A 24272-nucleotide genomic window follows, 5' to 3' on the forward strand; every position below is an offset into this window, starting at 1 on the left:
CTACCTCAGCAAATAAAGTGAGATGAGCACCGCAACCCCAGAGTCATCCGCGACTGGACCGAACGGTCAGGGGTCCCTTTACCTTTACCTTTACTGAAATGAAGGAGTGGTGTACAAAAGCAATACTGTCCTCTTGTGCATCTCCCTTCGTCTTGGTGAAGGTTGTGCAGCCAAGTCTCTCTTCATTACAGTTCTGTGAAAATAATACTTTAAATTAGAAGCGGGGTGGGGGTGGGGGGAGCATGTGGCTCTTCAGATGAAGCGTGTTGTTCAGATGTTGTTGCAGCCGAATTCCAACCACCCCCAACTATTGGCTAAGCTGATTGAGGCTGTTGAGAGCTGGGGTCTGACAACTTTTGCCTTAAGTAGCTGATGCTCAGTTGCCCCTTTTTGACCAATGTTAGCTTGATAATTTGATTTGAAACACCTTCACCTGGGAAGTATTCTGCCTCGATTTCCATGCAAGCTCTTTCCAAGTTAGGGTGCCGCCTACACTCCTGTTTCATGTTTTAACATTTTGGGGTCGTTTCCCCACAGCTAAGGAGATGGATCTAGGCCAGTGTTTCCCAAACTTGGGTCTTCAGCTGTTTTCGGACTACAGTTCCCATCATCCCTGACCACTGGTCATGCTAGCTAGGGATGATGGAAGTTGTAGTCCAGAAACAGATGGCGATCCAAGTCTGGGAGGCACTGATCTAGGCATTGGGCCTCTCTCATTGCAGCGTTACGCTTTCCTGTATTTGGGTTGTGGTACCTGTGCAAGGGCCACATTCTACACAGCTGCACAGTGGGCTCTGTATGGGTTGTGAATATTGGATATATTGTCAGGGCAACTCAACCCCCTCCTCTCTCCTCCCTCTGAAAAATAACCTGTCAGAGCAGCCTCCTAGTGCAATCCAATGCATGTCTGCTGAGAAGGAAGTCTCTTTGTTTTCAGCAGAGATTACTTATGTAAGATTGCAGCTTTAGCTGTTTATCAGCCTGTTCTAGACAATTGTGCAGAACTGAACACACCATTAGACATGATAGCTAAATGGAACCTCAGTGTTCAGAGGCAGTGTGTATTTGTATATTAGTTGCTGGAGGACAAACTCCAGGGACGTTGCCTTCTTGCCCTACTTGTGGATTGCCTGGAGGCAATCTGGCTGACCACAGGACGCTGGACTTGATGGACTCTGGATTTTAGCCAATAAAATCTAGAGTGCAACAAGTATGGGCAAGTCTCACTCGTCTGGAGTGATCCTGCTGGTGTCTTTCTTCTAAATATTTCCATTATATAATTAAAGGTACCTGTCAGAACCTGCCGGACACAGGTCTGACAAACCAATTATGTAAACTTCAGATCTTCTTTCTTGATTTTTTTAAAGGATGATATAGGCTCAGATATCTTATGTGTGCTTATTATCTACTTGCTGATAATGTTATGAATTATTATTTGCATTCCATTTGACCTGCGATACAGTTTTCAAACCAGTTTTTCTTTGACTCATACTCTGAAACGTTTATGATCATTATGTAAATATAATACAGTACATCCAAACCAGAGAGATAGCAGTTGAATGAATTGTTCTTTATTCCCAGCAGGTTTCGCTATGTAGTCTTGCTGTAGGAAAGTAGTCAATCACGCTTCAGTTAATTCAGAGTTAGATGCAGCATCAATGATTTTTTTGAGCATTCTCTAGCCATCTTTCATTTCTGTGTCAAATACGTGCATGTGATTCAATGTTACTGTGCAACTCTAATATACTCTAGTCATTTAGCAAGTAGTTTTTAAAAATCTTCCATTAGTCCCATGATGAACCATACTGAATGGCAGGGAATGCTTTAGTCCAGGGGTGAGGAACCTGTGGCTTGTCTGATGTTGTTGGACTACAACTCACATCATCCCTGACCACTCACCATTCCATGAGACGCTCATTGGAATTGTAGCCCAAGAGCAGCTGGAGGACCATGAATTCCTCCTGTCTGGCTTAGCACAAAAACCAGGCTAAACCTTAGAAAGATGGCAATACTTACTGGTTAAGCCAAATTCCTCACTCTGATGGTTATGAATGGGAAGGTGTATGGGTGATACAGGTATCTTTGGAGGGCTCAGGAGCCATTTTATATTGTTTGATTTCTGAAGAATTTGGTGAATTTGGGGTGTATCATTTTCAGCTGTGGGTGTTGTTGTTACATATTTGAATGATCTTCCACATGAAAAAGAAATCTCCCTATGCATTGGCTAGAAGGCTAGATAAACCTGGATGTGCTTGTATTTTTTAATCTGTCCAAATTACTTAAATTTAATACAATTTGGGAAAAACATTCCCCGTCTCCCAGTCTTTGGGCTAATTTGGGGTTTCCCAAACTTGGGTCTCCAGCTGTTTTTTTGGACTACAACTCCCATCATCCCTAGCTAGCAGGACCAGTGGTTAGGGATGATGGGAATTGTAGTCCAACAACAACTAGAGATCTGGGAAACCCTGGGTCTTTAAAACTGGAGAGAGGGTTGTTTTTAGTTTGTTACCATATTATGTATTTTTGTCTTTTCATACTGCAAACTGCCATGTGGTCCTCAGATGAAGGGCAGTACATTAATTTAATAAATAATAAACAAAGAGTGGGAGTTTTTGCATATAGGTGAACACTGAGATGTGTGAAACCTTCACCTGCAGTGTGGTGTAGTGGTTAAGAGCAGTAGATTTGTAATCTGGTGAACTGGGTTCGCTTCCCCGCTCCTCCACATGCAGCTGCTGGGTGACCTTGGACTAGTCACACTTCTCTGAAGTCTCTCAGCCCCACTCACCTCACAGAGTGTTTGTTGTAGGGGAGGAAGGGAAAGGAGAATGTTAGCCGCTTTGAGACTCCTTCGGGTAGTGATAAAGCGGGATATAAAATCCAAACTCTTCTTCTTCTTCTTAAGTCGTATATTACAGGGGGAAGTTGGCGCTTAAAATTGATTCTGCTGAACATGTACAAACTTCATGCCCATTTTCTCCTCCTGCAGATCAACACTGTGGCAGGAGACCGGAGTTTCACAGCGCAGGACATCATGACGCGTGACATGCAGCTGAACATGGAAGTGTGCCACATAGACAACCTGCAGCAACGCGGCTTCTACCTGGCCTTTCAGAACTCGGGGGCTTGCGTTGCCTTGGTTTCCGTGAGAGTTTACTACAAGACCTGCTCGGACATTGTGCGCGGACTGGCCCACTTCCCAGAGAAGCTAGCTGTTTCAGGGGGACTGGAAGAAGTATCTGGTGTCTGCTTAAAGAACGCAGTCGAGGACGGAGGGCTTCCGCCGAAGATGCACTGCAGTCCCGATGGGGAGTGGCTGGTCCTGGTGGGCCGCTGCGTGTGCATCGCTGGCTTCGAGGAGGATGGAGGAAGGTGTGTTGGTAAGTACATAATGGCGCAAGCTTGGAGGCGGGTACCTGAGGAGATCTCGGGATAGGAACACACCAGAGTTCACAGGGTGGAAGGTGTGGAAAGTTTACTCATTGCATGCAACTCACTGGGGCGCATCAGCTTATCTGACTCCCATTGCTGTTTATACGTCAAGCGCAACTCCCAGGTTGTCTTTCTGTTTCACTCTCCCTCTGACTATAAAGTAAGTAGACTAGTTTGACATACCTGTCCTTCCACCTGCTTTTTATTTCCTTCCAAGTTTTGGAGCCAGTTTCTGGGACGTGGAAGTGCGTGACTGAGACTGATTCACTCGATGAGTGTCTCCCAGTTCTTTAAACTGGGCACCTCTGGGGCATAGGAGTTGGGTCAGGATGGTATCGCCATATAGGCCACCTGTATCTGCAGGGCTGTCCTGAAGCGTTTTGGAAGATCAGGCAGGAAATCCCAACTCTCCTTCCCAGCACTAGTAGGATATATTTTTCTTATGTTCTACTTGTTTCAACCAGAGGCCATGCGAAAAACGGCAAAAGGGAACACAGTCACAAACTTTTAAAGGCAGCCAATGAAATATTTGTTTGCCCAAAACAGTCTACTATAAACCCACACACACAACAAGCATGCTGTAAAAAATGTAGCTGGTACTCAAATTGCTTTTGAAGTACCAACTAGTGCATCTAAGTCAAGGGGATATGTCTCAGAAGATGGGTATATGCATAGGATTCCTCGTTCAAACCATGGCATCTTCACTTAAAAAGGGGGATCAGGCATCATACAAGACCTGGGGCTCTGGAGAGAGAGCCACCACCAGCCAGTACAATTGGTAGACAATACTGGGCTAAGCAAAAGGGACGCGAGTGGCGCTGTGGGTTTAAACCACAGAGCCTAGGACTGGCCGATCAGAAGGTCGGCGGTTCGAATCCCCGCGACGGGGTGAGCTCCCGTTGCTCGGTCCCTGCTCCTGCCAACCTAGCAGTTCGAAAGCACGTCAAAGTGCAAGTAGATAAATAGGTATCGCTCTGGCAGGAAGGTAAACGCCGTTTCCGTGCCCTGCTCTGGTTCGCCAGAAGCGGCTTAGTCATGCTGGCCACATGATCCGGAAGCTGTACGCTGGCTCCCTCGGCCAATAAAGCGAGATGAGTGCCGCAACCCCAGAGTCAGCCACGACTGGACCTAATGGTCAGGGGTCCCTTTACTGGGCTAAGCAGACAAAAAGCCCAACCTGGTTATAAAGCGGCTTCCTCTCTTACGACAGAAAATGACTTCCGCCTAAACCTAATTCTTTAGTCTGCAATCTGCTCTCTCCCAACATTTCAGCTAAGAGCTAGTATTCACTGTGATGAGGTGTAGGGAAGGTAATATATATTGACAAGATTTCCTCAGGGTGTTCCTCTTTGGATTTCTCATTAGGCTGCTCTGTCCTGTAAAAGGAATTTGCACCACTAGGAAGTTCCAGGGCAACTGCTTGAGGCCTGGTAGTCCTTGCACTTCTCTGCCTTGCCTTTGCTAGCTGAAGAACTGAGAAAAACTTCCAGACATCCACCCTTCCCTGCCCCTCTGCTTCCACAGCTCAGCCAGTTTTTCCACTTAGCTGCTAGCATTACTGCTTTCATTCCACCCTCCTGGGTTGGGAGCCGTCCCTTGGAATGGGACGGGGAACCCATCCTGCCCAGGCAGGTCCTCACTGCACCCGCCCAGGTAGTGGCTGACACACAAGCTACTCCCTTACCCAGTTCAGGCCAAGACAAAGGCAGAGGTGGCTTCAGACAGCGAATTCAAGGAATTGTCCCTGTTTCTCAAACCTGTGGGGATGAGTTAGTGGACTTGGAGGGCAAAATAAAAATGGAGGCCTTCCTGAAGAGAAAAGGCACATGGAACAATGGCAATTGACACAGGAGAATTGCCGGTTTTAAGCTGTGCACACCCAGCGTTTTATTCTAGAATCAATGGAGATGGAGTACCATATTTTTCGCTCTATAAGATGCACCAGTTTTGGAGGACGAAAACAAGAAAAAAAATATTCTGAATCCCAGAAGCCAGAACAGCAAGAGGGATCGCTGCGCAGCGAAAGCAGCGATCCCTCTTGCTGTTCTGGCTTCTGGGATAGCTGCGCAGCCTGCATTTGCTCCATAAGACGCACACACATTTCCCCTTACTTTTCAGGAGGGAAAAAGTGTGTCTTATAGAGCGAAAAATATGGTACTTGTTTCTCCCCCCTCCCCCATCTATTCCACACACAATCTAGATCTATTGCATATCTATTTGCCCCTGAAAAGCGCAAAATGGTGGGTGGTTTATCTCCCACCAAGAGTGGGGAGCAATATGTGGCTTCTGCACAGGGCAATCCAACATAGGATCTCTGTGTTATACAGATGGGCTGTCAATCACAATGGTTGACATTTAGCTAGCATCTTTCTAAAAAGAAGGTTCCCCCACACATGCGCACATTTGTATGTATGCACATGTGTGTGTGCAATCGCACACAGTTTTTAAGATGGTGCTTTCATGATGCTGTCCGCTTTCGCCTTTTCAAACCATCCGCCACGCCGTGATGGGAAATGGTTTCTTTTGTTCAGAAAGGGTTCTTGCCAGCTCCCAAGGACTCACAATAAAAGGCATGCAGATTTGGCTGTTCTCCTGGTATCTCTCTCTGTCCCAGGTGTCTCAGACTGGCAGCAGACCTGAGTGTTCACTTCTAAGATCAGGTCTGGATCCAAACCTTTTGCTGGACCCACCCAGTGTTGGCAGAGTGCCAGAAGTACTGCTTTTGGCCTTTGTTCCAGGATCAGGGTGAGGCCACTTCCAAACAGGAGCACACAAAGAGCTGAAGTGTGGGACGGGAGGCGAGGGGGTTGTACAGCTCTGACCTTTGCTCTGACTTGGGGGGGGGGGCGGAGAAGATGGAAATACTAAGGGAAGTATTCTTGGACTTTAATTTGGGTTGCCATGGAGGGTAAGCCCACGGCTGCCTCCTTATGGAAGGAAGTACCAGATCTAGCTAATAAGGCTAGCTAGCTGTAATCATGTGCTTAAACTTTCAAGAAGTAAAATTTAAAAACGTTTGCATAAATGTACTCTTACGTGCGGCTTTCCTTGTGCTTGACCTGGAAACTGCAGTTTGTGACGAGTCAAGTGTGTACCTATTGGGATTTAAAGCCCTTAAGAGCTTGAGAACGGTGTACCTGCAGGATTGCCTTATGCCAAACTTGGCCCTCCAGCTGTTTTTGGGACTACAACTCCCATCATCCATAGCTAAGAGGACCAGTGGTCAGGGATGATGGGAATTGTAGTCCCAAAACAGCTGAAAGGCCAAGTTTGGCCACGCCTGCCTTATGCCATATGTGTCCACTTGACCACCTCGATCTGCAGAACTGGCATTGTTACTGGTGCCACATAATACTCATTCCATAGTTGTATGAAATGGGTCTTTTAGTGTGGCAGGACTCCCTGCCTATAGTCATTAGGCAGGTGCCTTCGCTGTAATCTTATCAGTGCCTACTTAAAACATTTTTGTTTAAGTGAGCCTGTCTTGAGATTCCAGACACATAATTGTTTTAGGGTGTGTACACACACACACACACACACACACACGTTAAATTATTAATTATTTTAAAATGTTTTGATCTGTTTTTACTGATAATTTTAATATTTCTTTGTAAACTGCCTAGTCATTTTATGACATTCAGGCAGGATATACATTTTGTTAAATAAATAAATTGTTGGACACAGGGTTCTGTGTGACCTGTCCAAATTATGCAATATATATGCAAACTTAATTTGCATAGTTTATTTTGCATCAGCTTGACCATTGGGAAGAGGCAGATATCTAGCTTTTCAGAGCTAGAATACCTTTTTAACCAGGTCTTTGGTTGATTTGATTGACATCCTATGCCCTTTTAAAATGTGGGGTTTTTGGGGGGTGTTATTGGGTTGTTGTTTTGATCTTGATTATATATTTTGTGGTTTTATATTTGGATTTTGTTCTATGAACCGCCCTGAGACCTCCGGGTATTGGGTGGTATATAAATTAAAACAACAACAGCAACAGCAACAGCAACTCTCCTGCTTTTGAACGCAGAAAGCCATACTGAGCCAGGCTTTCATCATAGGCTTGACCTATAGGTCTATCCTTAATAATCTCAGACGTATTCTGAGCCTCTTCTCTGAATTTTCAGCTTCAATTTAAAAATTTAAAAACAAATCTGTACCCTTTTTTACTTTCAGGCTAAAAAAAAATATAAGCAATATTTCTGTGAAGTAATAAATCTGCCCCTGATTTCTGGTGCTCTGGTCAATTAATGCACTGGGATAACTGACAAACCCTTGGCAAAATTGTGGTTAGCGATTTATTAAAACTATACCTGAAGATTACTGCTATTTAAGGTTTATTGCTGTTTCACATTGGACCCCCTCAAAGTTACGGTGATGGGTGTTCTATTGAAGCTTCCTTAGACTCTGGAGGTTTCACGAGGTATTGCTTTCAAGTTTGTCTTTGCAAGCGTAAACGCTAGAAATGTGCCCTTTGTCCGTTTAAAATGAAAGCTGGGGTTCTCAGGGAGCTGAATTTGGAGCCCCCTGGCGCATTGTGTGGCATTTTCGTACTTGATACAGAATAGACGCAACCACAGCCATGGCCTTTTCTGTGGGCACAGAAAAGAACAGGGGAGGACAGCAAGGGATTGAGTCAGTGCCTCTGTGGTGTCGCTCTTGAAAAGGGAATGTTGACTCCTTCCTTGGGGATGAGTGCCTTTCGGTCTCGGTTGCAAAGGTAAATTTCTTTTTTCTTTCTTTTTTCAAATGGCAGATTGTGCAGACCCCTAAAAGAGTATAAGGAACTGTGAGGCAAGAGGTGAATTTATATACAGCATTTACAGTCATACCTCTTGTTACATTTGGTTCAGGTTACGTCTTTTCAGGTTGCGTCCCACGGCGACCCGGAAGTAACGGAATGGGTTGCTTCTGGGTTTCGCCGCTCACGCATGCGCAGGTGCTCAGAATGACGTCACGTGCAGAAGCGGCGAATCGTGCATTCTGCGCATGATGCGAACGGGGCTCCAGAACGGATCCCGTTCGCAACCAGAGGTACCACTGTAATTACATTTTTGTCTTTATTTATCTGTAGGGAAGGTTAGAGCAGCTTGCGATGGGGAGTCCCCCAGTTCAGAGCATTGACAAGGCTGAGACCTGCTTAGCTTTGATAACAGACCCCCTACCCAGGGGAGGGGTCAATTCTCCCCACCCTGCATATAGAATCATAGAACGGTAGAGTCGGAAATGACTCTGAGGATCATCTAGTCCAACCCCCTGAAACGCAGGAATATGCAGTTGTCTCTTATGGGGATCGAACCTGCAACCTTGGCATTATCAGCACCACACTCTAACCAACTGAGCAGTAACATGCCATGTCTGAGTGGAGGTGGGAACCGCTGGCTTGTGGGGCCACAGAGGCAGCATGGGGGTTAGGCAGAAAAAGTTCTTCCTTTCCCTAACGGGGAACCTTAGCTCTGCTGCTCTAAGTGAGCTAAGGTGGGAAGCTCCCTTCTCTTCCTTCGATTTAATGAGCCCATACAGGCCTCGTTAAAGATAATTGCTGGGTGGTGATGGTTGAGCTGGTGCCACTGTCTGCCACCCCCACACCGGGGAGGGGTGTCTCTGCCTGATGTTTAGCCTTCCCAGGTTGCACCCGATTTCCTGTCTGCCTGTCTGCCTAAGGAGCTTAGTCCCTTGGCAAGCCACAGGATCGGGCCCAGTTGTCCCTACAGCTACTGCAGAACAAAAAGAACCTGTGACCCTCCCTATTCGGTGTAGGTTTTTGCAGTGCTATTTTTCTCGAAAAACAGGTGCCGGAACTCACCATGAAGGCCTCCCTTGTCCTCTTATAATGGCATACCCTCCAACATTTCTCCAATAAAAATAGGAACACCCTATTCCTCCTCCTTCTTACAGTCAAACCTCTTGTTACGTTCAGTTCAGGTTACGTCTTTTCAGGTTGTGTCCTGCGGTGACCTGGAAAGGGTTACTTCCGGGTTTCACCACTTGCGCATGCGCAGAGGCTCAAAATGACGTCATGCGCAGAAGCGGCGAATCGCGACCCATGCACGCGCAGATGCAGGTTGCGTTCTGCTCATGTTGCAAATGGGACTCCAGAACGGATCCCGTTCACAACCAGAGGTACCACTGTATTATTATTATTATTATTATTATTATTATTATTATTATTATTACCCTGCCCATTTGACTGGGTTGCCCCAGCCACTGTGGGTGGCATCCAACACATATAAAAGAATAATAAAACATTAAACGTTAAAAAGCTTCACTATACAGAGAAGCTGCCTTCAGATGGCTTGGAGGTCAGATAACTCCATAGCCTGCAACATTTCTCTGACGAAAATAGAGATGTCTTAAGGAAAAGCCGGACATTCAGGGATCAAATCAGAAACCAGGACAGCTTCTGCAAATCTGGGACTGTCCCTGGGAAAGAAGGACACTTGGAGGGTCTGTAATGGCAACGGCGCCCACCTGAGAGGTGTTGGAACTGAGGTCCCGTGAGTTATGGCTGGTGGGGAAAGCCCTGGTGTAAAACTTCTTAACTTTTGATAGGCTGAGGCTCCCTGTGACACTCTGTGAAGGGGTTCCTCTGACGGACCCTTGCCATGTGGGGAATTTGGTTTTATTTGTCACACCCCTAAAAAGCTACACTGTGATTGTGACAAACCCATGCTTGCAAAAAAAAATAAAATAAAAATAAAATAAGGCGCTCGGGTGTGTTTTGCGCATTATGCAGTGACCAATTCAGGTTTCCCACAGGATGTACACCTGACAACAAGCCCCAGACGACACTGTTGTTGTCAGGTGTACATTCTGTGGGAAACCTGAGTTGGTCACTGCATAATGGGCAAAACACACCTGAGCGCCTTATTTGTAAGAGGCAATGCTCACCTCAGGGCAAACTGACTGAGCATAGGCACAACACCCAGCAATTTATGTGTTCCTCCGAGGAAATAAACCTGTCTGCTCTGAATTAATCCATCCCAGTTTAATCAGAAGTAATTAGCTCCTGTATTCCAAGGTAGAACAAGCCCAGAAACTGGGGTGGGGGGGTGGAGAGGTGGGTGGCATTGGAGGAGGAGTTGAACTACAGATGGCCTCCAGCACATAGCATGCTTCCGCTTTTCCTGTAGGTTCAAAGTGTATAGTCATCTGCATTCATTGCATATGAGAAAGGAATCCCTCAGATCTTGTTTTCGCTGAGGCGATAAACCTTTGTCTGAACTATACCGCTCCAGACAGCGAACGAGGGCTTACACAGCCAAATGCTCGACGGTCCAGGAGAAAATAAATTTCTGTGTGGAAAGCTAGCAGGTCAGGGAGGAGGATAAGATTTCCAGAGGGGCTAACCGCGTTAGTCCGTTGCAGCAAAAATGACAAAAGGCGCTGTGGCACTTTAAAGAAGATGGCATAAGGTTTTGTGGACTGTAGTCTACTTCATCTGATGTAATCCTCAGTCAGCAGGTATATATGGGTGCAAAGGAAAAATATGGAGAAGTTGGAGTTTGCTGGCAGTCTTGTTGTTTTTTTAATGTGCAGGAATCCTACTTTCTTTGTGAGGGAGTATTCAACCCTGTGGAATCTCCCAACCACATTCCGAAGTGGTATAGTCCTCCCAAGACAGGTTTACACTTGGCGCCAGACGATCTAGTTTCAATTGGTTGCCACCATGTGGTGAATCTGGATGCCGTTAGGGTGGGGAATAATTAACCCAATATCAGAATATCTGGGCAAATTCGTGGGGGAAAAATGGGTATATTTATGTCACTCTGGAGAAGACAAAGGGCTCCGAAGGGAGCATCTGCTTTCATAGGACAGTGGGTGCTGCCACCTGCTGTTTACCTTGTAGTTTTTGTGGTTTTTTTTAAAACCAATTCTTGCCCGATTTCCATTCCATTCCCTCCCTGTGGTGACATAATCCTGTTGGCGCCTGTTGCCTGCATTCCTAGTTCACCTTTGCTCCTTCCCCAGGTCGGCAGCACTCCCTTTGTGACACCCACACAATTTCCCGCCCTGTTTTCATGTCTGCGGAAGTAAGAACCAGTTCTCTGCCATGCACAGCGGCGGCTCTCAGTTAATACGTGAGAAAAACACATTGGGGCATTTAGGGTAAGGAAAGGTGCCCCAGAAAAATGAGGCTGCAGAGAGGTGACCTCCTAATTATGGGCACAGACTGGGCAAAGCACTGGGGAAAGTGAGGTGGAGACAAAAGTATGATTCTTGGAGTCAGAAGGGACCCCCAGGTCATCTAGTCCAACCCCCTACAATCCAGGAATCTCAGCTAGATCCTACTTGACAGATGGCCCTCCAACCTCTGCTTAAAAAAACCTCCAAGGAATGAGAGTCCGCCACCTCCCGGGGGTGGGGTCTGTTCCGCTGGAACTCACATCGATAGAATCCTAAGCATACGATTCAAAGACAAGATTAATGCCATATCCATCCTAAATCTATCGCCTCAAGAAAAGTGTCGGTGCCACTCCTCATTTCCTCTGCATTTGATATAACCCAGCTTCAAACAGAACTCCTCCAAATCAATTGACATCGTTTTCAGCCACTACTGTGGCTTCTAAGATTTCAGCAGTTTCGTTACTCATAAACTTCCAAGCATGTACTTGCAGCCATAAGAATTCCAATCCCCATTACAAATGAAAGATGCAGAGACTCCCAATTCTATCTGAGACCACGGCAGGGGCAAATTGTTAAAGTTGCAGGCACACACTCGATGGTTCTGTTTTGGTGGCTCACCAGACATGCAGTGTTTATTTTTATTTTCAAAATGCACACCAGGTATAACTGTTAGAATTCCTGCTCTGTAATTGCAGTCATGGGATTGTTGTCTATCACGTGACGGTATATGTTTTGACTCCACAGAGTGGGAAGTGAAGGAAACAGGATGTTTGTGTTACTGTGTTCCGTGAAGTGGGATTATTGTCCTTTGTTCATTCTCTTTGCTGTCTGATGCTAGAGAGAGAGGGAGCCATGTTGCAATGCTCCGTGTGTGTTTATATGTAAATAAAGTAGATTAGCCTAAATGCTGAGTTGCTGAGGTCTGTTACGCATGATGCACAAACTCTGTGGGTCCTTAAGTGTGCCGGTGTCAGTTGGCATCGGTCTCTGTGATGTTCGGGCTGAAGAAATCTTTCGAAGCTCCCAAACGATCGACCAGGAGGGAGCGAACATGCCAGTCGGATATGTGTCCCTGCCAGTGCAGGCTGAGCTCCTGACAATAACTACAGGACAAACCCCTTCTAGTTTGGCCCTCTAGTTAGCCTCTAGTACCATATTATATGCTTTTCCGGCACTCCAGCAGAATTGTAGCATAAACGGAGCCCAAATTTTTGCCACCAACACTGAGTTTCCCTATGTTTCTCACCTACTGATGGAACGGCATCCTGAGCCCCCGGACACTTAAAAGCCACAACTTCCTGCTTGGCTCAAGCCGACATGGCTCGTGGTGCACAACACCCAGCCAATCAGAGCTCCACTTTCTGCTGAGAATTCCCAGCGGCAGCCCATTGCTACCTCAACGCACAAAGCCAAGTGTAAACCTAGCCAGAATTGGGTGGGTAAAAGTGTAGCAGGAGACAGGTCATCCATCCATTTTGGGTGGTGTTGGTGAGAATATAGGCATGAAGAAGAGAGTATGGGGAGAGCAGAGAAGTGGCGGTCAATAGATATTGAAAATTATCCAAAGGGGACTTAAGTATGAGATGATGTTGTTCCTTGACAAGGAATGAAGATCTCCAACTCCTCTGTGAAGTTAGAAACAAGATATGCCCCATGTATGGTGACATCTTGAGGGATGAGGTTCTGCACCTCTTGCTGGGTGCTTGTATTCCTAAATAATTGCATTCCTAAACTGGATTTTAAAAGAAATGGGTATAGCCGAAATGTATGGTTATTTGCATCCGCTTAAGTTAGCTACTTGGGACTTAATCTGCTTCTCCTTTCCACAGCCTGTCAGCCAGGGTTCTATCGTCACTCGCTGAAGACCGACCAGTGCCTCAAATGCCCTCCAAACAGCTTCTCCAGTTCTCCTGCTGCCACAAGCTGCCCCTGCCTTGAAAACTTCTTTCGGACTCCCGCTGAGGACGAAACTGCTGCTTGTACTCGTAAGTCCTGGGTGGGAGTACTGTGGTCCCCCAGATGAGCAGGTGGAACCCTGTTCGCACTTACTTGAAAAATGCACCTACTCAACAAATAGGAAAGCTCCAGAGTGGTTCTGATTCCAGCCAAAAGGAGAACAAGTGGCATTCGGTTCTAAATTTTAGTGGCGCTGAATGCAAGCTGCAGCTGTAAAGGAACAATTAAGAGTGCATGCAAAGGCTCCTGGTTGTTCTTTTGCAGCTGTGGCTTTACCTGTCCTGCACCTGATGTCATGGAAATGGCAGGGTAGCTGCAGCCTGCCCAAAATGGCCTTGTGGACCAAACTGATCTGGAGGTTCCGAATTGCTGCTCCTTTATATGTCTTCCAGATGTCTCTGGCCACAGAGTACATGGTTCCCTCTGTAAATCCCTGTGTGGTAGGTTAAGAGGCTGTGACTGGCCCAAGGTCACCCAGTGACCTGCATGACTGAGCGGGGTTTTGAACCCTTATCTCTCAGGTCCTAGTCCGACACACTAACCATTACATACACCACACTGCCTTCCTAGAGTACTTCTGCCATGGGACAGCCGTAAACATTAAGTAAATAAATATGGGGAAAGCAAAATGTCACTTAAGAGAAGGATCTGAGACATTTTCCTTGAAGTCTGAAATGGTTTTATCCTGGGTTGTTTCATTTGATGTTTTAATGTGCTGTAAAACCGCTTTGAGATTTTTAAAATTTAAAACATAAAGCAGTATAGAAATGGAAATAATAATAAGTTGGAATGAAGATATTTATATCCACTGTACCTGCCCCCAGGTGCAAGGAAAGAAAAAGAAATCTAGATAGAACCCTACAGCTATATTTATAGGTACTGTATTTTTTGCTCTATAAGACGCACCAGAAAACAAATATTCTGAATCTCAGAAGCAATCCCTCTTGCTGTTCTGGCTTCTGTGATAGCTGTGCAGCCTGTATTCGCTCCGTAAGACGCACACACATTTCCCCTTACTTTTTAGGAGAGAGAAAGTGAGTCTTATAGAGCAAAAAATACGGTAGGTACAGATAGGGTTAGAATCTCTTTACAGGATTGTACTTTTAACACGCTGCCTCCTTTTGCCTTTCCAGGCCCCCCTTCAGCTCCTCACAATGTCACCGTACTTATTGAGGGGACTGAGGTCACCCTTTCGTGGCAGGCACCCACGGATCAGGGTGGGCGCCAAGACCTCTCCTACAGCGTCTCCTGCCAGCGTTGCAGTTCCCCAAAGTGCAGACCTTGCGAGAGCAGCGTGACTTTTTCTCCCGGCGCCCTAGACCTCACCCAGGAGAGTGTGGTTGTGAGCGGCCTGGAGGCTTTCACCAATTACAGCTTCGTTGTACGGGCTCATAATGGTGTGTCAGAGCTCAGCCCTGCCTTGCACAGCAGCAGCAGCAGCTCTCCTGTCCGGGTTTTGGTGGGCCACGCAGGTGAGTCGCTGCGACGTATATGGGGAAGAGGAAGTGAGCACAACCAAAGCAAATAAAAGTTGCAGCAGCAGCTGAGCTGCATTTTCCCCTTACACTGCAGTGATTAGTTAATTGCAAATGAGTGTGTGCAGGGGGCAAATTTACAATTCTTAGATCAGTGATGGCCAAACTTGGCCCTCCAGCTGTTTTTGGCCTACAACTCCCATCATCCCTAGCTAACAGGACCAGTGGTCAGGGATGATGGGAATTGAAGTCCCAAAACAGCTGGAAGGCCGTTTGGCCATAACTGTCTTAGATGCTTGGATCCTGACGAAATCTGAGGTACTGTAGGGGCTAAAAGTATGAGCTGTGAGCAAGGGAGTCCTTGACTTTCTTCATGTTCCAGCCATGAACTTTTTAGCCGACCCTCCAAGTGTCCTTATTTTCCAGAGACAGTCCCAGATTTGCAGAAGCCGTCCTGGTTTCTGATTTGATCCCAGAATGTCCTGCTTTTCCTCGGGACACCTCTATTTTCATCAGAGAAATGTTGGAGGGTATGGGAAATGTGCAACCCCTGAGCTAAGGAGATAAGTAACTATACAACCTTTAGAAGACATCTGAAAGCAGTCTTGTATAGGGAGGTTTTTAAATGTTTAATGTTTTATTATGTTTTTGTGTATGTTGGAAACCGCCCAGAGTGCCTGGGTCAACCCAGTCAGATGGGTTGTTATTATTGTTATTATTATGGAACAAGACATCCCTATTTTCATCGGAGAAATGTTGGAGGGTCTGCATTAGGCAGCAGTAAGGCTGCCCGCTCTCTTTATCAGCCTCAGCTCCCTACCCACACGACAGTATGGGAATCATAGTCCTGCTACAAAGGGCTGGTGTACGGCAGAATGGGGGGGGGAGCTCCAATTGCTGCTGGTCTCCAGCTCCAGTCAGTCCCAGAAAGCGTAGCCAACAGCCAGGAATTATGGGAGTTGTAGTCCATCAACATCTTATCACAGGCTCCCCGCCTCCGGTGAAAGGAATGTTGAGGTAATGACTGTAAAGCATTTGCAGTCCTCAAGAGAGAGATACGTAATTGCTGAGCAGGGTGCTGTATTTTGTCAATTTCTTTGTTGTACCGGATATGACATTTGTCCAGTATTTAAAGCTCAGCGGTTTATTGTCTAGGGTGGGGGGTGGAATGCTGGTCTCTAGAGAAATTTGGCAGATGTAGCAAGCCTGTTGTACTGGTCTGAAAACCAATTTAATAAACTAATTATTGTAATGTAGATGCTCTTCAGCCTTTATGCATCCTAGTCACTCTTGGCAGAACTCTTATCCTTCGGTTTGCTTTATGAAGGCAACAGAATTAGAAGCTTATTTGTGTTCTCACAAGCTAACAAAATCATTTCCCATATCCCTGTCGGGCCTTTCCAGCCCCATTGGTGGCCACTATCACAAACCGTGTACAGTGGTACCTCGGGTTACAAACACTTCGGGTTACAGACTCCACTAACCCGGAAGTAGGACCTCGGGTTAAGAACTTTACCTCAGGATGAGAACAGAAATTGCGCGCTGACGGCACGGCAGCAGCGGGAGGCCCCATTAGCTAAAGTGGTGCTTCAGGTTAAGAACAGTTTCAGGTTAAGAACGGACCTCCGGAACGAATTAAGTTCGTAACCAGAGGTATCACTGTATTTAATCTGCAAAACCTTTGCTGTGGATGCATCAGTGAAATAGGAAAGTTGATTCTTCAGTCTAAGAGTTGCCAGGCAAAATGGCAAAATTTGTTTTGAGTTCCCTGGTGCCATCATAAACACATGAACCGCTCCTTCTACCTTGTCTCTCTCTCTCTCTCTTTGTGTGTGTGTTTTTAAAGAGTCAGATTTTTATGCTGCAGAAAGCAGCTTATAAAGAGAGGTGGTCTTTTTGAATGCAGAGTTAATCCAGGACATATCTAAGGCAGGCTGCGGCACAGGCAGCATTATGGTTTCTTCTCTGAAGTCTGTGGGCTTCCCAGAAACAAAAGTGATGTTGGAAATTCACACCCTTGTGCCTCAAGATGCCTTTAAGAGTTGTGTCATTCTTAGAAATGCATTTCTGTGTACAAGAAGCAGTATCCAAAAAGTGGAAGGAAGTGAAGTCAAATAGGAGCGAAAGTATGTGTGAAGGATGCTAGCAAGTTCTGACCCATGGGTCTCCTGGTCTGCTGCTCTAATGGCAGCCCAAATGTGGCCCTAGAGACAGCCACCTTACTTTGGCTCAGAGAAGGGCAAGCTCTGTGCAGAATTTGTTAGGTTTAGCCAATCTGCTGCTAACTGGGCAGAGTCAGGAAAAGCAATGAGATCCAGAGCTTTCACTAAGGGAATGGGGGTGTGGGATGAATTGCAAAGAGCAGGTTACACTTTGACCATCTCTCCTCTCTTTATGTGCAGTTCCTGGCAAGGTGACTGATATCATCCTGGCAAGGCGAAATGACAGCAGCCTCTCTGTGACTTGGTCACCCACACGACATCGCAGCCGTAGCTCCGTGAACTACGAGGTTATGTACTTTGAGAAGGTGAGATATGCTCTTCCTTTGCTCAACACCTGCAAACTTCATAAATGCTCTTGTTCCATTTCACAAGTTGTTCAAGTCCTATAGCATATGGGCTTGGAACCTCTGGCCCATGGATTCAGTTTTGCCTGCCAGGCTGTTTCCCCCAAACCACACCTGATGTCATATGTGACGTTGGGTGTGGGGCAGGTAGAGATGGGTTTGGATCAGCTGCTCCCCCAGCTGGTCCCTTCAGAAAACACCATTGAACTTCCTTCCCTGCACATCAGCTGAAGCACGGGGAGTTCAGTCCTGCTTGGCTGTTATCTCTCCCCACACCCCCATGGACCAACTTTGGCAGGTGGGTGGGTGTCAGACACCTAATGCCATTATTATGAATTCAGGGGATGGACAGGTGGGTGCTAAAGATCTTGCCTCCTGGGCCAGAAAGGTTCCCAACCCTTGCTATAAAGGTAAAGGGACCCCTGACCATTAGGTCCAGTCATGGCCGACTCTGGGGTTGCAGCGCTCATCTCGCTTTCTTGGCTGAGGGAGCCAGCGTACAGCTTCTGGGTCATGTGGCCAGCATGACAAAGCCACTTCTGGCGAACCAGAGCAGTGCACGGAAACGCCAGAGCTATTTATCTACTTGCACTTTGACTTGCTTTCAAACTGCTAGGTTGGCAGGAGCAGGGACGAGCAACGGGAGCTCACCCCGTCGCGGGGATTCAAACCGCTGACCTTCTGATCGGCAAGTCGTAGGCTCTGTGGTTTAACCCACAGTGCCACCCACGCCCCCAACCCTTGCTATAGCACAGCCTAATTGTTTTGCAGGGAGAAGAGAAGCACTACACTGTCCAACACCTCCAGGAACCCCAAGTAACTTTGGCAAATCTGCAGCCTGACACAGCTTACCTGATGCGTGTGCGCTCCATCACAGACTCTGTAGCTGGGCCATATTCCCAGGAACAGGAATTCCGCACTCTTCCACAAGGTAGACCCCTTGATGCCCCACTTTGTTTGTAAAGGAGGGATTCTTGCTAATGGATTTGGGACTAAACTAGATGCAAGGAACTGTGATTGTGTTGCAAGTGTAGGAAGCTAATTTTCCACCCACTCCAAGCTGTTTTTCTAAAGGAAGTCACCCCATCCCTGAAGTTGCTATTTGTGACATTACCTACCATTACACCACTGGTGTATGTGGGTTTTCATAAGGAAGATAAGGAAAATGGAACAAACTTACACATACATACATACACACACTTACTTGCAACTTTTCCAGGCATTATATGGTAGCATTCCTGTACAATCTTTTTTACTCAATGGGCTCTAAAACACCTGAGGTCATATTTTTTTGCTGTTAGGAAAGTGATGGGGAAATGCATTATAAAGTGTAGGATAACAGTTTATTTATAGTCTCTGTACAAACAAATCAGGATGGGTGCTCAATGTATAAGTTTCTAGGAGTCATCCAGATACTGTCGCAGCTTCCTTTTTAAATTGTTTTACTAATATACTGTTTGGTTTTTCGGCATGGTAATTAGAAATGCTTTCAGATCTGCATTGCAAAACTAAAACTAAATGCAAACGACTTCCCTTTGGAGACTGAGAGCTGTTTCATGCAGCAGTCATATTTGCTGCCTGAAGCTCCCCTCTTCGTTACACCAGCTTCCTTCAAGGGATTCATAAACTGTGTGGGGCAAGTCTATGTGCCTAAACTCCTGGAGAAATGAACCTTCTTACTGTGGCTTTCTAGTGCCTCTTGTTGCTAAATTTATTACTTTATCTTCACCCACAGGTCCCAGAGCAGGTTACAGCAACTTAAAATTCATAAGAAAAAACAGTTAAGACAAGTTACAAGAATAGGTTGGGTGCTGATAAGATATCAGAGGCCAGGATAAAGAGGCACATTGGCAGCATCCACCCAAAGCTGTAAAGAAGCCAGACACACCTCTTGTGGGGAGAGAATTCCACAATGTAGTAATAATAATAATAATTTATTATTTATACCCCGCCCATCTGGCTGAGTTTCCCTGGCGGCTTCCAATCAAGTGTTAAAAACAGTACAGCATTAAATATTAAAAACTTCCCTGAACAGGGCTGCCTTCAGATGTCTTTTAAAGATAGGATAGCTGCTTATTTCCTTCACATCTGAAGGCAGGGTGTTCCACAGGGCGGGCGCCAATACTGAGAAGGCCCTCTGTCTGGTTCCCTGTAACCTCACTTCTCGCAATGAGGGAACCTCCAGAAGGCCCTCGACGCTGGATCTCAGTGTCCGGGCTGAACGATGGGGGTGGAGACGCTCCTTCAGATATACAGGACCGAGGCCGTTTAGGGCTTTCAAGGTCAGCACCAACACTTTGAATTGTGCTCGGAAACGTACTGGGAGCCAATGCAGATCTCTCAGGACCGGTGTTATGTGGTCCCGGCGGCCACTCCCAGTCACCAGTCTTGCTGCCGCATTCTGGATTAATTGCAGTTTCCGAGTCACCTTCAAAGGTAGCCCCACGTAGAGCGCATTGCAGTAGTCCAAGCAGGAGATAACTAGAGCATGCACCACTCCGGCGAGGCAGTCTGTGGGCAGGTAGGGTCTTAGCCCTCGTACCAGGTGGAGCTGGTAGACAGCTGCCCTGGACACAGAATTAACCTGCGCCTCCATGGACAGCTGTGAGTCCAAAATGACGCCCAGGCTGCGCACCTGGTCCTTCAGGGGCACAATTACCCCATTCAGGACCAAGGAATGTAGAGGCTGGGGGCCACCACACCCCCAAACTTCTGAGGGAAGTAGAACTACCAAGAGGGCCCTCTCTGCTGGTTCTAACACCTGAGAGGGTCTGTTGGCACATTTGCTGTGGCATAAACATGTGCAACAATCTGCTAAGAACAATGGCTGTGTGAAACTTCTCTGAAACCCTATCCACTCCCCAGTGTGGCCCTTGGATGAGATAAATAAGGTCAGCAAAGGCATTTTAGGAAACCAGAACTTAGGATAACGCCAACCATTGTTTCCAAAAAAGAAAGAAAGAAAGACAGACCAAAATGCACTTTAAAAAATTATCCACACAGCACTCAGTACTGAAAGTGTAATTGGGATCCAGCCAAGCCACTCACTTACTAGTGGTTCCATACCCAACGTAAATACTGAAGAAAGCATTTGGGATAAATTTGGCATTGGCATCATGAGCATACACTTCATAACAGTTCAGCTCCTCAAGTCCTTCCAATGACCTCTCAGATCAGGTATTTATAGATAAAGAGTTTTGATAAATAGGGCAGCAAGAGAACACCCAGGGTGCTCACTGTTTGCGTTGGGGTTTAATACTCGTTCACTTTCTGTGTATATTAAAGCACAAAAAGTATCAGGATTGTGTTTGCCTGGGGCTGACGTGCCTGCCTGGGGAATGGGGTTGTTGTTGTTGTTGTTTAGTCGTTTAGTCGTGTCCAACTCTTCGTGACCCCATGGACCAGAGCAGGCCAGGCACTCCTGTCTTCCACTGCCTCCCGCAGTTTGGTCAAACTCATGCTGGTAGCTTTGAGAACACTGTCCAACCATCTCGTCCTCTGTCATCCCCTTCTCCTTGTGCCCTTCATCTTTCCCAACATCAGGGTCTTTTCCAGGGAGTCTTCTCTTCTCATGAGCTGGCCAAAGTATTGGAGTCTCAGCTTCAGGATCTGTCCTTCCAGTGAGCACTCAGGGCTGATTTCCTTCAGAATGGATAGGTTTGATCTTCTTGCAGTCCATGGGACTCTCAAGAGTCTCCTCCAGCACCATAATTCAAAAGCATCAATTCTTCGGCGATCAGCTTTCACTTCCATACATCACTACGGGGGGGGGGATGAAGTTATCTCACTTATATACATTGTAGGAAACATGTAAGTAGCATTTATATGCACAAAATAGACCAAATAATTCGTGGTCTGTACTTGGAGGCAAAGCTGGTGCGTTATTGGACATTGGGCTCTAAGCGTAAATGTCACTTCTTCATTACTTTTCCTTACATCTGGTTGAAACAAATCCCCTGCTTTCACATACCTATGCATACAGTTACTCTGAATCCCTATGGAAATCCAGATATATTTCTGGAGTGGTGAGCCCTGGCTAGGGTGGCCTGGCGCTGGAACGGTGTCTATAACCTGCGTTTTGCTCTTGCAGACACTGGGATGCCCTCTGGAGGAGTGATTGTCAGCATAATCTTTGGAGTTCTGCTGTTTATCGGTCTGGTTGTCGGTCTCCTTGTTTGCCGAAGGTAGAGATGGCGGTTCTCGAGGGTGGAGGGAATCCTGGGCATTGTTATTTGGTTTGTTCTGTGCTCTGGATGGTTATACCGTCTCTGTTGTGATGTTTATCCTTATCTGTTTTAGGCACTCTTACCGACGCGGAGCCCGGCGATGCCACAAGCAATCCGGCTACGACCGAGGTGAGTGCCTGGAGTCAGGGAAGGCAGAGGAGGTGAAAGGCTTCAGAGTTCAGAGCCCCAAACTACATGTAACATGCAGACCAGCCAGACGAGCATTTGAGAATATCAAAAGCCACTTTGATGGGGATGGTCAGTAGTGCAGGGTTTTTTAGGGGGCGTGTGTGTGTGTGTGTGTGTGTGTGCGCGTGCAGGGAGAGTGATGATTAACTTTTCCTCAGCAGGTGTACTTCTGCTCCAAATTCCTCCCCTCCTCCATGCTACGTCCCTCAATCTGAAGTCCAGAAACATATTGCCAAGCACAAGCTCACACTCAGGCCCACCAACTCTAAGGGGCCGCCTTGTCTTCAGCCTCTTCAATATTTGTTGGAAAGGGACCGGGACAGCTCCGTGTTGAGCGGCCCTGGCATGTGCCATCACACACATTGTGTGTCGCAGCTTCAGCACCTGGCTCCTTCAGAGTGCTCGGTCTCCTCCAGGCAGCATGACCTCACACTGTGACATCACACACATGTGATACGCGACGGGCCCCCTCTTTTTTTTGAAATGATTTTTACTGGTTTTGCAAAATAAATCTCACAATTAACACAATTAAATTTTAGAATCAAACAAGATTCTTCCGAATCTTAGGACTTACCTCCTCCCCTCTGTGGGTCCTTTATATATCTTAATCAACTGCATATTATAGTTCACCCGAATTATAATCCTCCAATACAATCATACCTCGGGTTACAGCTGCTTCAGGTTGCGGGTTTTTTTGGGTTGCAGACCGCCGAAACCCAGAAGTACTGGAATGGGTTACTTCCGGGTTTCGGTGGTCGCGCATGCGCTTTGCGCATGCACAGAAGCACCAAATTGCAACCCGCGAGTGTGCAGAAGCACAGGTGCGGGTTGCAAACGCCGCGGGTTGCAAATGTGCATTCCGCACGGATCACGTTCGCAACCGAACGTCCACTGTAATCAAAGTCTTTGTAACATTGCAAGAGTTATTGAAAGCCTTCCAAAGAGCTCACGTGATTACAGTGTTCTTTTAAATACAGTCTGTATTTGTCCCATTCTCTATTGAAGTTTCGGCCTTCCTGATTTCTGGTTTTCCCAGTCAGTCTCGCCATCTTTGCATAGTCAAGTAGTTTCATCTGCCAGTCCGCCTTTGTCGGCATCTTATCCTCTTTCCATCGCTGGGCAAGGAGCATCCTTGCAGCTGTGCAACAGGGCACCTTCATCTTGGGGGCCACCTGGCGCCTCTGCTCACACTTGACAGTAGTCGAGAGGAAAGGGATGATTTGGTGTGTGGAAATGGCCACTGGGGGAAAAAATTCACTGCAACATTTACTATTCTAATGCAGGTTTTGAGCTGCCACTATATAACATGTCATTTGAACAGGTAACTTTCAAACCGGGTGCTTGATCAGGGCATGCAGTTCAGGCACTAGGTACTTGACCCCCCATGGTCTTCTCTGTAGCCATGGAGGGAGTCCACAAAGGCAGAGCGATTTAAAAAGAAAAAAAATTATATCCAAGTCCACAGCCAGCCTAAGTGAGCATCTGGAAAGATGCGAGGAGGTAATTCTAACTCCTCGTGAAAAGGCAGAAACCTAAATGCAAGTCGCCTAATATGTTTAAAAAACACCACTTGATTTATTAAACAACATAACGATACAGTTTTAAAGTGTTAAGCACAAAGTACTTTTTGCTGACCAGCTGAATAGAATACTGCCTAAATGCTCTCCTTTATATCTCCAAACGTAAAAGATCTAAAACAGGGTGAGGTGGTTCAACTTTTCAAACCAAGTGGGCTGCAAGAGTACTTCGACATGGAACTCATGGGCCAAGCACTGCCTTGTCGAGCGAGTGAGCGGGGTGGGGTTGGGGGTTGGGAGTGAGGCCAGAATTTGACCCAAACCTGCCAGCTCTCTACTACTTTTCCAAAGCCTAGTAGTAAGCAAGATCCCAGGCTTTGGAAAGGAGGTGGCAGGACATGGGCAGGGTCCCAGAGCCCTCCCACCTCCTTCCCAAAGTTGAGAAAGGAGGTGGCAGGACTCCAGGATCCTGCCAGAGCCCTCTCGCCTCCTACCCAAGCCCAGCCACAGACTGGAGATGCGTCAAATGTTGCTGAGGACCGCAATATAAGACCTCGCTTGTTCCTGATCTAAAATCTTTAAAATAAAATAAAAGCTGAATATCCAGGCAAGAAGCCTGGGGTATTATTGCTCGTTCACCAGCACAGCCCACTTCTCCCTGTGTCTATAACCTTGAATGAATGTCCACCTTTCTTTTCATCCATGGCTCTGTTTCCCCCACCATCGTCCATCTGAAGTCCTGTTCTGTATTTTTCCTAGCACAGTCATAGGGAAACCACAG

The 24272-nt window shown here is 46.6% G+C and overlaps 1 protein-coding gene across 1 annotated transcript in view; it reads left to right on the plus strand.

The window, feature by feature from the left end:
- EPHA1 (EPH receptor A1) overlaps positions 1-24272 on the plus strand; it is an 83261-nt gene that overhangs the window by 44828 nt on the left and 14161 nt on the right. Inside the window, exons 4-10 of the mRNA XM_053370439.1 lie at positions 2990-3380; positions 13392-13547; positions 14652-14990; positions 17396-17520; positions 18331-18490; positions 21650-21743; positions 21859-21914. Of these exons, the coding sequence (XP_053226414.1) occupies positions 2990-3380; positions 13392-13547; positions 14652-14990; positions 17396-17520; positions 18331-18490; positions 21650-21743; positions 21859-21914 (1321 nt within the window). The remainder of the gene's footprint in view (positions 1-2989; positions 3381-13391; positions 13548-14651; positions 14991-17395; positions 17521-18330; positions 18491-21649; positions 21744-21858; positions 21915-24272) is intronic.

Source organism: Podarcis raffonei, chromosome 17, assembly GCF_027172205.1.
Source record: "Podarcis raffonei isolate rPodRaf1 chromosome 17, rPodRaf1.pri, whole genome shotgun sequence".
NCBI lineage: Eukaryota > Metazoa > Chordata > Lepidosauria > Squamata > Lacertidae > Podarcis > Podarcis raffonei.